Source organism: Panthera uncia (assembly GCF_023721935.1).
Source record: "Panthera uncia isolate 11264 chromosome A1 unlocalized genomic scaffold, Puncia_PCG_1.0 HiC_scaffold_17, whole genome shotgun sequence".
Classification (NCBI taxonomy): domain Eukaryota; kingdom Metazoa; phylum Chordata; class Mammalia; order Carnivora; family Felidae; genus Panthera; species Panthera uncia.
Genome location: NW_026057577.1, coordinates 52,988,478 through 53,002,243, shown reverse-complemented (window position 1 = coordinate 53,002,243; position 13,766 = coordinate 52,988,478). Strand labels below are relative to the sequence as shown.

General features: G+C 49.7%; 1 protein-coding gene across 2 annotated transcripts; it reads right to left on the bottom strand.

The window, feature by feature from the left end:
- Positions 1-2,263: 2,263 nt before the first annotated feature.
- On the bottom strand, positions 2,264-12,169 carry TMEM171 (transmembrane protein 171). Of its 2 annotated transcripts, none has more exons than XM_049649625.1 (4): positions 11,982-12,169; positions 8,337-9,054; positions 4,380-4,521; positions 2,264-2,658 (listed from the first exon to the last, which is right to left on the bottom strand). In XM_049649625.1, exons 2-4 carry the CDS (start codon positions 8,974-8,976, stop codon positions 2,463-2,465), a joined length of 978 nt encoding a protein of 325 aa, XP_049505582.1. In that variant the 5' UTR covers positions 8,977-9,054; positions 11,982-12,169; the 3' UTR covers positions 2,264-2,462. The 2 variants fall into 2 exon arrangements, with proteins under 2 accessions (XP_049505582.1, XP_049505580.1); XM_049649623.1 differs by having other exon boundaries at positions 2,265-2,661.
- Between the last annotated feature and the right edge of the window lie 1,597 nt (positions 12,170-13,766).

Here is a 13,766-nt window from a genome sequence, read left to right as displayed (position 1 = left end):
TTCCATGTTATCGGTCACTGGAGAAATTCAAACGAAAACCGGAATGAGGTACCATTTCATACTAACCGGGGTGGCGATGATGATGATGGTGATAATAATGATAACAAGAAATAACAAGCGTGGGTGAGGACGTGGAAGAATTGGAACTCGCACACCTTGCTGGCGGGAACAGAAAAGGTCCAGCCTCTGTGCGAAAAGGTTTTCATTTAAGTCAGCATGGTCCAGCAATTCCGTTCCTAGGTATATGACCAAAAGAATTCACACAGGCACTCCAAAAGATGCTCGTACTGATACGGATGATGATGTGGATGAATCTGAAAAATATCATGAAATACCTAGAAAAGGTAACTCTACCAAGACAGAAGCAGATTGGTGGTTGCCGGGGGCTGGGGAGGAGGGAGGCAACGAGGAGTGACTGTTGCGTGGGGTTCCTTTTGGGGTAATAAAAATATTTTGGAGTGAGATAGAGGAGGTGACTATGCAACAGGTAAATGTACTAAATGCCACCGAACTGTTCACCTGAAAAATGGTTCGTTTCGTGTTATGTGAATTTTACCTCGATTGAAAATAATGTTGATACGTACGCAGGAAAAAAAACAAGTAACAGTCACTACGTGGCTTTTCAGAAGCTGTCACCCTTTGCCAGAACCTGGATAGGCAAAGGATGTATCTTCCGTGACTCAATGATTAGCCCCAGCTCCACTGTGACGTCAGTCCTTCAATAAACATCTTCACCCCGGGGACCTGTCTCAATGCTCTGTCTTCTTCATTCTCCACCTTCCTCAATGCTGCCGAGAACAACAGAGGTAGAAGAGACTTCCTAACTAGAAGGTCAGACTTACACCCAAGAATTTCTAACTGCATTTCAATTATATTAGCATAGAAAGGGAAAATACCCAGTTACAAACCCCAGCTTTGAGCCACTAAAAGGTCTTGGATATAAGGAGAACTCATACGTGTTCAGTGTGAAGTCTACCTAGAAATTTCAGCTTAATCGTTTTAAACAAATAACAGCAGAAGGAAGTGGTCATAATCTACCCTTGGCTCTAATTTTAAAATGTGAATAATTAACCTTCCAGGAAAAAAAAAACACACGGAATTTTAAGAGTAGTTCAATAAACGTCCAATTCAAAAATAGATCATTGCTGGTACCCATGATTTATGGTGGTGGTAATTCCCATGGAATCAGTCATGACTTCGGTTGAACTACTGGAGCATTAACGCCCTTAAATTCTGCTTTCAGGCACCTAACTGCTGGGTAATATGCATTTTTTTTTTATGTTTTTTTTTTTAACTTTTATTTATTTTTGAGACAGAGGGAGACAGAGCATGAACAGGGGAGGGGCAGAGAGAGAGGGAGACACAGAATCTGAAACAGGTTCCAGGCTCTGAGCTGTCAGCACAGAGCCTGACACGGGGCTCAAACTCACGGACCATGAGATCATGACCTGAGCCGAAGTCGGACGCTTAACCGACTGAGCCACCCAGGTGCCCCATGGGTAATATGGATTTTTTATGGGGGTTAGGCTTGTGTAAAGGCATAAAAAGTTCACGTTTTTGCGTGATTTCATTATCACAACAGTGCTGTTACCACAGATTTTTATGTTCCAAAAGTCACTTTCTCCCGGGTAGAACTGCTAATACTTAGTGGTGATTTCTGGTTTATACCTAGAATGAAATACTTACCTTCGCACCCAACAGTACAAAAGCTGTTGTTCATCAGTAGCCTTATAAGAATAAAAGTCGGTGGTCCAGGCAGCCTAGCACCAATACGTTGTAACAGAAAGGCACACCCTTCCACGGGAATCTAGCTACCACAGTAGCCCAAGAAATCTCTTTTCTGACAGTGTCATTCCACAATGAGGAGGCTTCAGGATATCAACGTGCTGGTCACTGTCCTGGTGTAAACGACCTAATTACCTTCTTGCAAAATGGAAGAAAGAAAAGAGGAATAGGAAGAGGAGGAAGAAGGATGACGGGGAGAGGGAAGGCAAGAAGAGGAAGAAATAATAAAGAACTTAGGAGAGTCGTCTAGTTTCTCTGCTTCAGAAGCAGTTAACATTGGAAATAGAATGGGCCAGGCTAAACATTAACAGCTGCCTCCGGTCAGCCTTTGACAGAAACAGGGTAGCCACAGGCTGGCTTTCAGAACCCAGCTAGATGGGTTCAAAACCCAACCTCACCACTGAGAAGCAGTGTGACCCGGGGTAACTTAATTAGCCTCTCAGAACCTTTGTTTCTTCGTCTACCAGGTTGAATGTAGTAGGTCTAAATGAGAGAATCAGCTTATGGGCACTTTGCCTCGCCCGTGGTCCAGAGCGCTTAGTGCAGAACGTTCGCTACGGATGTTGATACTGAAAGGCCAGGGAAATCAGAACAGAGCCGATGCCACTGTATTTTTTTTTTATTACAAAACAAATTATATAAAATAGTGATTGATTTTATGTACAATTGAACTGGAGTCACGGTCGGGAAGGCTCAGAAGATGGGGATAAGGATGTGGTTGCCGCGATTTCTTTTTCTTCGTATCTGGGAGGCAGTTCAGAGGAGAGATGCGGAGTGTATGAGATCCCAGTGGATGAAGGAGACCCAGAAATGGTGTATATAGATTCACAATCTCTCTCAGAGCCCACACCTTGGCCCCCAGGAGTTGGGGTCCTACTAAAAAGAAGGAAGGAGAACAGAAAGGAAGGAGAGAATAGTGACACACATTAAATATGAGGTTCTTTTCAAACGTTTAATTATATGCTTTTAGGAGCATTTGCAAGGGTCTCAGGAGTAATTTCTTCCATGTTGTATTTCTTATAGATATATCTTGATTCCTTACTCCCTACTTTTCTTACAGCTGATTGTAACATTAAGAGAATTTTACCCTGTTTTGTTTTCCTTGACATTGAGAAGACGCAAGGTAGGAACGTATAGGTGCCATCCAAAATGAGTATACACACACACACACACACACACAGAGTTATTACTCTTCTCTGCCTGACTCTTCTCTGTTTCTGTCTTCCGGGACAGCTAGCATAAGGCAGACAGACTGAGGCAAATAGAAAATTAAATCAAACCAAAAACTTGAAGGGAGGCAGTAAAGCACAGTGGTTACTGGAGTGAGTTCTACCAGGCAGACCTGCCTCTGAATTTCCACTCCGCCGCTTTCTAGCTGTGTGATCGTGAGCAAGTTACTTAACCTCACTAAGCCTCAGCATCCTCATCTGTAAAATGGGGATGATCAGAGTGCCTACTCTCCTACCCATGAGAATTACATGAGATAATGCAAGTAAAGCCAGACTGTGGCACACAGAAATCATGGTAGTAGCAAGTAGGAGTTGTTGTCGTTTTTTAAGTTAATAGACATTTATTTAGGGCTTGGGGAGGTTCATCATTGGAGTAAAGAATATAAAAATTCACTAACAGAATTCTACAAATGCCCAGAACGTAACCTCCCCTTCATCCCTGCAGGACGGTTCCTATATCCATCTCTGGTTGGATCTCCAGCTCACCACCCAGTTTGAAGCACAACAAGAACATGGGCCTTAAAACACGAAGGACCAGGTAAGGCAGCACCCATCCCCAGCAGTGGGGGTTTCCAGACATCCCGGTGGCCGTGAAAGTCAGCCTCCCAGCCAGTCTGGCCGCCTCCAGCCTTTCCCCATTATGAACTGCACCAACCACCGCTTGCATCCCATGGCCATGTCTCTAAAACCTTCAGCTGCGTCCCTCTGCAGGAAGGAAAAACACCTAGATTTATGTTGTTTAACCTAACCCCAGGTATGCGTCCTAATTTGTGGCATATGGGGAGCGTGGCGGAGGGGAGTGTGAATCTTATCTATCTCTTCATTCAGTCTGAGAAGGTTCCGAGGCCCAGGGAACAACTGAATATTGAGAAGAGAAGCCAAACTTGGTCAGGTCAGGGTGCAAGCTGATTTTAGCCAGTCACCCAAGTACCTCCATGAGGTACTGAAAACCTGTGTACCTGTTGGAGGTCGCTAGGGGACCCCCATATCTCCCCATGATCTAAAGCGGCAAAGCCTAACATAGGGGGCCTCGCAAGCCCTGTCCCAGTGCTCAGTCTGGCTGATGAAGTGTTAAACATTTGGAGGCTCACCCATGCTAGGAACTCATAAAGATACCTGGAGAAGGCTTCATATTAACCCGGCATAACCACCTTTACAATTTTTCACATATGTGCTGCCTACAGTTTCCTGAAAGGTACCGTTACTATTAAGGCAATAATTCTGATATCATGTCAGCAAAAAAGATCCTCCCCCTCTAACGTTGATTCCTGTACCGCAGCCTTAAAACTAATTTGGCCTGAGCTTAGCCACAGACCCGAGAAGGTTAAACATGCTTACTCTTGAAGTGCAAACGCAAAGTCTTACCCATAGTTAAAAATACTGTAATACGAAGGTGGATTTTCATTCGGAAGCAAACCGTTAGCCCCAGGACTTCGGGTTACTGCAGAGGCTGAAGATTCAGGAAAGTAAGGTGGTGGAGGAGGTGGGAATATTATCACGGCATCACCTGGGGAAAGACAGTATTTCGTTGAAAACAGGTGAGAAAGAAATGCAAGCACATCAGCAAGAGCAAAATAAATTAATGTTACGTTTGGCCCATGTATGTAAAAGGTCAAAACACCTATGCCAACTCCAGAATTGAAAAGTGGGACTATCAAATTCACAGAGACATAGGGTGGACGTAGCCAGGGGCTGGGACAAGGGGGAATTGGAATGAATGTTTAACGGGGGACGGTTTCTTCTTGATGATGAAAAACTTCTAGAACTTGGTAGTGGTTATGGTTCCAAACACCGCGGATGTACGTAATGCCTCTGTGCACTTAGAAACGCTTAAAATGGTACATTTCATGTGATCTATATTTTACCACAGTTTTTTTCAAACAGTGGGCCACTATTTGCTAGCAAGTCTGAGCTAAAGTGTTTCTGTGAAGCATTCGCTTCCTGGGGTTGTCTCCTGCTGCAAAGCTTACTCCTTCTCAATTTGAAATTGTGAGTCATCGACACTGAGCTGTTGGATGAGGCGCCTTGTTCCTTACATGCGGTGTTAGCCTCTGAGCAAATGACAACAGGCTAGGCCACAGCCGCTCTTTCAACTGCCAAAGCTGTGCTGCGCGCCCTTCTACAAGCTTTTATTCACCCTTTCACCCAAGCTTTCCAAGAGAAAGTCACACTCCAGTTAAGCTTGTTTTTCTGTTTTCGGTTTTGGTTTTTGTGTCTGCCTTTCTGTTGCTGCTGCTGTTCATTCCAGAACACATCCCGTGTTGTGGGGAGGAGACAGTGGAAACCAGATGCAAACTCTACCTTGTACTCCAATTCCAATACAGAACGTCCCACATGGGTTGCCCAGATCATTCTGGCCCTGCGGCAGCACCAGAGGTCTGCTGAAATCGAGGTCCGAGGGCAGCCTCTGGAAAGCCGGCAGCACCAAATGACAGCTTAGGCAACGTGAAGGAGAGAGGACTTTGATTCACCACAGGGAGGCAACCGGTTTGTACGGGCAGCAGACCCGAGGCCCGTCTAGGTCAGGACAAGGTTCGTTACCACTACCAGGGTGCCATTTGCCAGTTACCAGCCTCGAGGGGCCTGGGCTGTCACATCTGTGACCGGCAGGCCATCCCTAACTGCACCTGCCTCAGAGAACGGGCAGGAGGGCTGGGTTCTTGTGTGCTGGTCACACAGCAGACTGACTCAGCTCTAACACACCCGCGAAGGTGCTTAAAGCCCAGGCCACCGGCAAGTGGCACCGATCCACGTGTCGGACGAAACACTCTCGGCTGGCCACTCTCCGCCGTATTACCTCGACTGCTTCCCCAAAGCGGACTTAGCCCTGCCAAAAATGTGTTAAGTCTTCCTCTCCCTCCGTGAGCACATGGTGCCTAGAGCTTAAAATGTACGTCGCTAACCTAAACTTGATAACATATAATGGTTATCTTGGGATCCTCATGTAGTTTTTTTCACAGGTCTTGGTAGGTCAGAGGAAGTAAGGCTGACTGTGCACTTTAATTACACAGCGTGGAACAAAGGCCCCGGGAATAAGCCTCTAGAGCAGGCCAGTCACCTGTCCAATGCAAACAAGGAAGTGCTCAAAGCCACCAGCTGTCTCTGGGGCTTGTCCAAGCCTCTGCTTGTCCTCCCTCTGCAAGGGAGGCTCCCCGCCCTCCCCACCCTTGCAACCTGCTCTCCCTGAAAGCAGCCCCATCCCCCCTGGATTTCCCTTTCACTGTGTCCCCCAGGACCTGATGTCTTCTGGGAGGTGACAGCAGACATCCCTCAAGGGAGGCCTAGCTCATAGCCCTGCTTGTATATCCTGGACGCGGCACTGAGTGTGCCCACAACGGGGATATCTCGTGTGTCTGGGGAGGAGGGGCTTCCATTCCAGGAACAGCTGAATTCTGGGACTTGGCCAAGGACTGCCTCTTATCACCCCAATCCTTCATAAGGCAGAACTGAGCATCAACAGACAACGTCTATCTGGAGTCTTAGCAATTACACCAAAAGGCATGGCTGCAGAAAACCTAAACCCTATCCCATAATATCAAAGGAGAGAAAAACAAGGAGTTAGGCTGCCAGACTTTCACAGGGGTGATGGTACTGAAAGGGTTAAGCGGAAAAGCCAGCCTCAGGATGAGACCACCCAGGAGTCACTGTGCCCCAGCACCAGCAGCCCTGCTTTCTGCTGCCCCTCAACTCCAGCCACGAGGAGAGAGGCTGAGCCCCAAAGATCCCCCGATAGTAAACCCCAAGGGCATACCTCGAAATGCTCCCGAGTAAGTGGAAGACTGTAAGCATCAAACGCGTGTGTTTACTTAGACCCACCGTGTTCCCCAAAAGGACTGAGAACATCTACAACATAGGGTAAGCCCTTTAGCCAAGTAACGGCTGCCCAGGACCCTAGGCGAAACCAGTGCTACGCGGGGCCACGGTGTGTGCGTGGCCGCCTGCCTGGGTTGGGATCCTGGCTCTGCCACTTGCTGGTCTGTGCCCTCGGCAAGTTATTTGAGATCCCTGTGCCTCAGTTTCTTCATCTCTAACGTGGAGATACTAAGAGTAGGCTGCCTCATTGGGTGGTTGTAGGTGTGAAAGAATTTGACATAGTAGGTCCTTGAAGAACACTTGGATGGGTATTTGGTCCCAGGATGAACCCTGCATCTGTGTTAGCTATTATTAATGTATAATTGATATTGGTGTGGCCCCCATAAATACATAAATACGCAAATAAGCCGGGAACTTCAACCATGGCTCAAGGATGCGTCTGTAAACCCATGTGCCTTGCTCTCCAAGGCCGGTGCCATGCGAGGCTGGCAGTCCAGGGAACCCCCTGCCGTGAATACTGCTGCTTCCACCAGACCCCCCTCCCCCCGCTCCGAACATGAGAAACGTGCACCACACTCCTTCTCTGCTCCTGTCCCATCATGCTCTTTGCCGAGCCTTGCAGATGTCAAGGCTACGGCTTCAGAGCTTTTCCCTTTCCAAAGCAGGAGACTGAAAAAAGAAAAGAGCGATTGGTGAAACTGAACAGCAGTGGGGTTTTTCATTGGTGGTGTGAAACTGAGGCAAAAGCTACTGATGTTCTGTAGGGGGCCGACTCTGGGAGCTATTCCTCCATCTGTTCTGCAGAACCCAGAGAACTCATAAGTCCTGGCTGGGCATTCCATGGGGGAAAGAAGTGACAGGTGCGATCACAGTTCAGTTTCATCTGTGCCACTATTTCCAAACTTTGCCTCCATCCTGAAGCCACGGATAAAGTGACAGCAAACGAAGAACGACGTGGGAAACCTTGCAGAAAGCCGCCTCAAAACATAGAAGATGACTGGCCTTGGGACAGACAGGATCCTAGAATGTTAGTGCTGCAAGGAATCTCAGCAATGCAAGGCTCATTTTATAGATATGTAAACTAAGGCCGGAAGAGGTTAAGGACTTCCCAAGGACAACCAGCCAGTGATAGCCAGGGATGAGAGTCTGCATGGCCGGCACAAAGTGCCATGTCACTTGGCAGGTCTCTAACGTGACAGAAGGTTCCCAAGCTCTCCTTAGCAGTTTCTGTCACCTTTCTCTTAATTTGCTCTGTGACCTCAGTCAAGGTCACAACTTAATGTCCCAGTGCTTTTGCTAAATAATAAGGAATTGCTGGGAGGAGATGAGGTGTACAAGGATTCTTCCAGGGCTTAACACAGCAGCAGGACTGTGCACATGTGCGTATGCGTGCACATGTGTGTAAGAGAGAGACACAAAAAAGAGAGACTCTGGGCCAGACCCGAGGGCAGCCCAGTTGATGCTACAGCCACTGTGCTACGAGCATGCGTAGGAATGACAGCCACCTACCTACAGTGACCTGGACGGGCTCCGTGTTCTGGATCTGTCTGTCTTCAGCTTCAGAGGCCTCCTGGCCCACATTCAAGTTGTTTCTCTTCTTAACATGGGCAACCACAAAGAAACACAATCCCATGAGTACAATCAAGGGTCCCATGATCTGCAGGGATAGGAATCCACAGATCTGGGGCTCCACGTCGGCAGTGTCTGTCTCATTCAGGGGTTCCTGTGCCCAGTCGGAGCCACATCCAGGGACCCAGATGCCAAGTATGCTGATGAGCATGCCGCTTGTCAAGAACAGAAACCCAAAGATGAGGCACTGGGCAAACTGGCGGCTCTCTCCACAGAGGAAGGCTCGGTCCGGGTCTGCCTGACTGCCTCGCAGGTGCCCCTCCCGGAGCTGAAGCCGTGCCCGGGAGCGGGCCAGGATCACAGCCCCGAGCCCAACGGCGGCACAGGCAGGCCCAGCGACCTTCAGCACCATGCTGCAGTCTGGGAAGGTTTTGTATTGGCATGTCTGGAACCCAAAGATGGAGAGCAGGACTCCCACGCACAACAGGATGGCACCAAAGACAAAAAGGAAGAAAATGACCTTGCTGACACTCCTGTCTGGCTGGACCCCATCTGGCTCAGCAGCAGCTACAGGAGACATGGCCAGAAGAGGCCCCTTCCCCAGAGCCAGGCAGAATGGATTTCCTTCCCTCCGGTGGGGTGGTTGGTCTCAACAGCTCTGAAAATGTAACCAAACACCAAATTAAAGTGGGCACAGGTGTTCCTGACCCGCCCTGGCCATTTCAGAAATCACACTAGGATGAAATCATAGGAACAGAACTTTATGCAAGGGATACACTGGGGAACAATGAGCTGGTTTATGAGTCAGAAGCACCGGCATTCAGAAACTTTTGAATATGTAATTTTATGTAGATACTCAAGAAGAGGAAATGCAATGACCATGCACCTAAGAGTATCTTTAAAAAAACAAAACCCATACAATAAACGTAACTGGGCGTGGCTTTTCCTGTTATGAGTCTTACAAACTCACTTCCCCAGGCAAAAACAAAAACAAAAAAACAAAAAAACAATGGCGAGTGAGGGAAGAACTACTGGGATTATTTCTGATTTACAGACATCCCACGTTTCATCACAGCTGCTCCGAACATTTCTAAGTCGGTAAATTTTCGTTCAGTAACTAACTTTCCATTTCCTGTTTTAGACTGTGGCAACTTTCCATTCCCAGCCCTTTTCTAAGGCTGTCACATCTCCAGGAGGCCCAAGGTCAGCAGTTTCAATTGAATGGGAAGGCAGTTCAGGAACAGAGTGGATTTGGTGGATTTTAAGCGAACTGTGTCAAACTTCGCCCCTTGAGTTCTCAAACAGGCACTGGGGCTGCGCCGGCCTGGCTGACCGGGCTGGGATGACCCAGGGGTGTGTGGCACAGTGGGTCAGGCGAGGCCTTGCCTCCCAGGCGTGCAGATGGCCTCTCACTCACCCTCCTCCAAAGTGCCTCTCACTTCCACAAAAAAGGTGTAGGCTCAGTTAACAATAAGCAGCCAATAAAACCACCAGTTACAGAGCACTAAACAGCAAGAGAACTTGACTTTGGAAGAAGCGGGTCAGTGAAACCAAGTGGGAGAGTACCTTCCACAAGATTACCAAGCCTCGCGCTTACATTATCCTATATGAAGGGTGCCCTATGCCGTTGTGAAAAAGTTGCCTAGTTTACTACGTTGACTAGTTATCTCTTCTTACTCTAATGAGTGGAATATTTTACCTGGACCCTTCAAGTTGAGGCACTGGAAAAGGCAACCTAAACGTGAACACCATTTTTACCTGCTCAAGGAAAGAAAACTTAAAATGCTTTGTGCCATTTGTATCCATGATCATATGAAGGAGATTGAGATTGAGGCTCTAAAGCCAAGGCCATCTTGATAGATCCAAATGAGGCCCAAGGAGGGTCAGCTAATTTAGGTAACGAAAGCAAATAGCTAGTCTTACACTAGGAAGTACTTTTCCAGGAAAATGTGCACTGAAATCAGAAGGAAGTTGGGGCGAGAAGGAAATATTGGAGGGAAATAAGTTTCCATTTTAGACCTAGACAAACTATATTTATGAAGATGCAATAAGCTGAGACAAACACTTAAAGACAAGGTTGCACTAATTGAAGAAAAAGAAATCTAGATCATGTAATCTCTTTTGCTGGTTCCAGTGATAAGGGTGATTCTCTGTTACAAAGTCCTATCAGGAATTTCTGGTGCCTTCAACTCTGAAGCGAGTCACAAGGCTTCAAATGACTTCAGGCAAATTCCCAAATACTAGTAAATAGAAGCCTAAAACTGGACTTGTAGCTTTTTTCCATGGACTAGTGGACTAAACACCTGCCATATGTATTAATCCCTTATCCAAAATAGCGTGTGGGTAGTCTGTCTGTCTCGTATACATGCACTCACAAACGGACACAAAGACATCTACACTAACAGAAGAGTAAACCTTTTTTAAATACCAACCTACGTTTAATCTCCCCAAAGCCGAATCCACCTCCCCAACACAATTTTTCAAAGGACATTTCCAAATCATCGGCATCTCCCCCAGCCTAAAACTCGGGTGCATCTGGGGATCCAGGCAAGGGCAGCCAAAAGTCTTTTACAGGGAGTAGTTTCGTGGGTTTTAAGGAGCCGGAGCGCAACAACAGCCCCGAGCGGTTCCGCTTGTGGCTCCCACCCTTGCAGGTTTAGCTCAGGATCTCCGGCGCTGGCGCCGCATCGCTCCCCAAGACTTGGTCCCAAAAGCGCAGCGCCAGACCCCGCGCGGGGACCCAAGCCGCTTACCTGAAGCTTCGTCAGGCGTGCGCGCTGCCTGCGCCGGGGCGCGTCCCGGGAGCCTGGCCCGGGCCTGGGGGAACGCGCTCTGGGAGGCGGCGCTGGCCGTGGGCACCCGGCTGGGCGCGGCCTCCCTGTGGCAGCCGGCACCGCACGCTCCCACCTGCGCGTCCGGGCGCGGAGGGCGGGCCGCCACTGTATTTACAGGAGGAGGCGGTGCCAGAGGGGGCGCGGCGGGGCAGGGCCGACTGGCGGGAGCTGGCCGCCACCGGGTGCTGCCCTTCGGGGCCGGAGACGCGCCCGGCGCGGCAGTGGAGGACGGGGGACGGCCTTGGAGCCCGGGGCGGGCAGATCTGGCCGCTTCTACGCCCGTGACCGTGCGCGCAAGGAATCCAGGAAAAATGGGCACCCCCGCCACTTCGCTGGCCCACAGCCGTGGGAGGTAGGGGGCGGCGAGTTGAGGTTCTCCTCCTGGCTGTCCGAACTGCGCGCTGCGAGATCCAGGCAGCAGGAAGGGAGCCGGTTCCCTTCAGGATCCCGGGCCCAGAGTTGGGGCAGGGGGAGACGCGGGAAGGGGACTCGCCCGCTGCCCTCTCCGATGTGCTGGTGGCCCAGGCAGGACTGGGCCCTGCGTTCCTGAGGCCGCGCTTTCGGCCACGACGCCGTCTAGGGCTAGTCTACCCAGCAGTGTGTGCCACTCCTGCCCCTCCGGAGACCTTGAAGGGGGGCGTCCCTGGAGCAAGTCCCTCGCTGCGAGCTCCCCGACCAGGAAAGGGTTATGGAGACACCAGGTCCCTGAAACTTGCGCTCTATTAGAATGTGAGACAAGGGTCCTCCATACCTGAGCCATCCAGGCAGGAGCTCCTAGCTCCAGTACTGAAGCAGGCCTTGGGCAGGTCAGCTCTGTTCCTTCCGCGCTCACACTTAGGCTCGGTCCGCCTTACCACAGAGCCCCCTTTCGGGTTCTCGATTGTTAATAGTCTACCGGAATTAAACTGGTAACTTTCCCTGCCCTTGAACCAGTCCTTTCCTTTCGGGATGGGTTTGCTAATCCCCATGCTATTTGTAACCTGCCTCACGACACGTGACAGGGACCCAACCGTGCCAGTTTCCACACCAGAGGTCAGGGCGCTGTGGAAGGTGAATCAAAGGCTCAGCCCAAGTACAGCGGGGGAGCCCTGGGGACTTTCCCCAGCTCCATTGCTTCTCCCCACTTCCTGTCCCCTTTGCCTGAAACCCAGTCTGGAGTTAATGCCAATTGCTTTAAGCTTTTTAAAGTGTGAGCACTCTGCATATCTAATACAGCAAGTTGTTCTCTAGGTCTCACTCTGCTTAGCTGATTTCAAGGCATGAGAAGGAGGGGACGGAGGGAGGCAGAGGGAAGGGCGCTTCCCTGGGCTTTGAGTGCAGGACCCCCGGGTCAGAGACATGAGGCTTGGGGAGGGAGGCATACTGGACACGTTCCTGCTTTGGGAGTTGCTGGGGACAGTTGTCCCGGTGGCCAGATGTCGCCTTTCTCCCAGCCGGAGTGCCTTGGCCTCTGAGAATCTCTGCCCTGACTGAACATCACTGATTGTCACGGTAATGCATAATACTGATGCCACCACCACCCCTTGTTCTGTGCCAGGCCCTGCGTTACCCACTCTACCTACAGCCTCCACTTGTTTAGTATGTCTCCAGCGCCGCAGAGAAGGCTGGAGCCAAAGGGGGCTAAAAACGGGTCCGTTTTCAGTTGTGGAAACCAAGGCCCAAGGGCAAAAATTGACCTCCCCAGCTGACTCGTACGGAGCAGGGGCCTGAACCAGATGTTCTGGCTGTTCCTCCTAGGTACACCCGTCACCCAGAGGACGCACAGTGCCATGAACTCAGAATGTGGCTTTTTATTACGTGGCTTTTTAATCAGTGTAATAATATAGACACCGTATCCCAAGGACATTGCAGCAATCCATGTCCCGGGTAGGGATCCTGGTCAAAGTGTCAGGATATTTCCAAGGTAGAGAGGCCTCAAAGTACACCTAGCTAACAAGCAGAGAGCCAGCAGGGGTGATTTCACAACAGCAGTGGACATGGAGCTTTCTAAGAACACAGGCCCTGAATACAGAAAGTGCTCTCCCTACGCAGGCCTGCTAACAGCTCTTTTTTGTACAAGGGGGTTTCCATCTGCTTTCCCCGCTCATGCTTTCCTTCTCCTGTATTTGAAACTCAGTCTCTGGTCACATCGTGTGCGGACCTGCGAGGGCCCTGTTGACACAGCTGCCCCCCCCCCCCCCCCCGGTGCCACATGACTGCGGGCTGGCCACACATGACGGACTTGAATGTGCTGGCACCAAGGACGATCAGATTAGCCTCCACTTGGGATATATCTGCCGCTTGGACTGTTTGTCTTTTGGAGCCTGTTTGACTAAATTAAAATCCTTAGAAACCGATCAGCACTCAAGTATGAAAGACATGACCACCAGCCTCCAAGGTGCTCGTTTTCATAGCAGACCTACTTTCAGGAAAGAGGCTGGGTCACCTCCTGCCTGTGTAAAACCAAGTGGCCTTTTCCAGCTTGTGTGGTAGTGAAAAAAGACAAGACCAGACAGACTCCTTAGAAAAAGAGCCGCAGAATGAACTATTAAAAACG

Coding starts and splice junctions, on each gene's coding strand:
- TMEM171 (XM_049649623.1), bottom strand. CDS start 8,976: ATGTCTCCTGTAGCTGCTGCTGAGCCAGATGGGGTCCAGCCAGACAGG. Junction 4,522..8,336: donor GCCCGTCCAGGTCACTGTAG/GTAGGTGGCTGT, acceptor GTCTTTCCCCAG/GTGATGCCGTGATAATATTC. Junction 2,662..4,379: donor TACAGTATTTTTAACTATGG/GTAAGACTTTGC, acceptor CCTTCTTTTTAG/TAGGACCCCAACTCCTGGGG.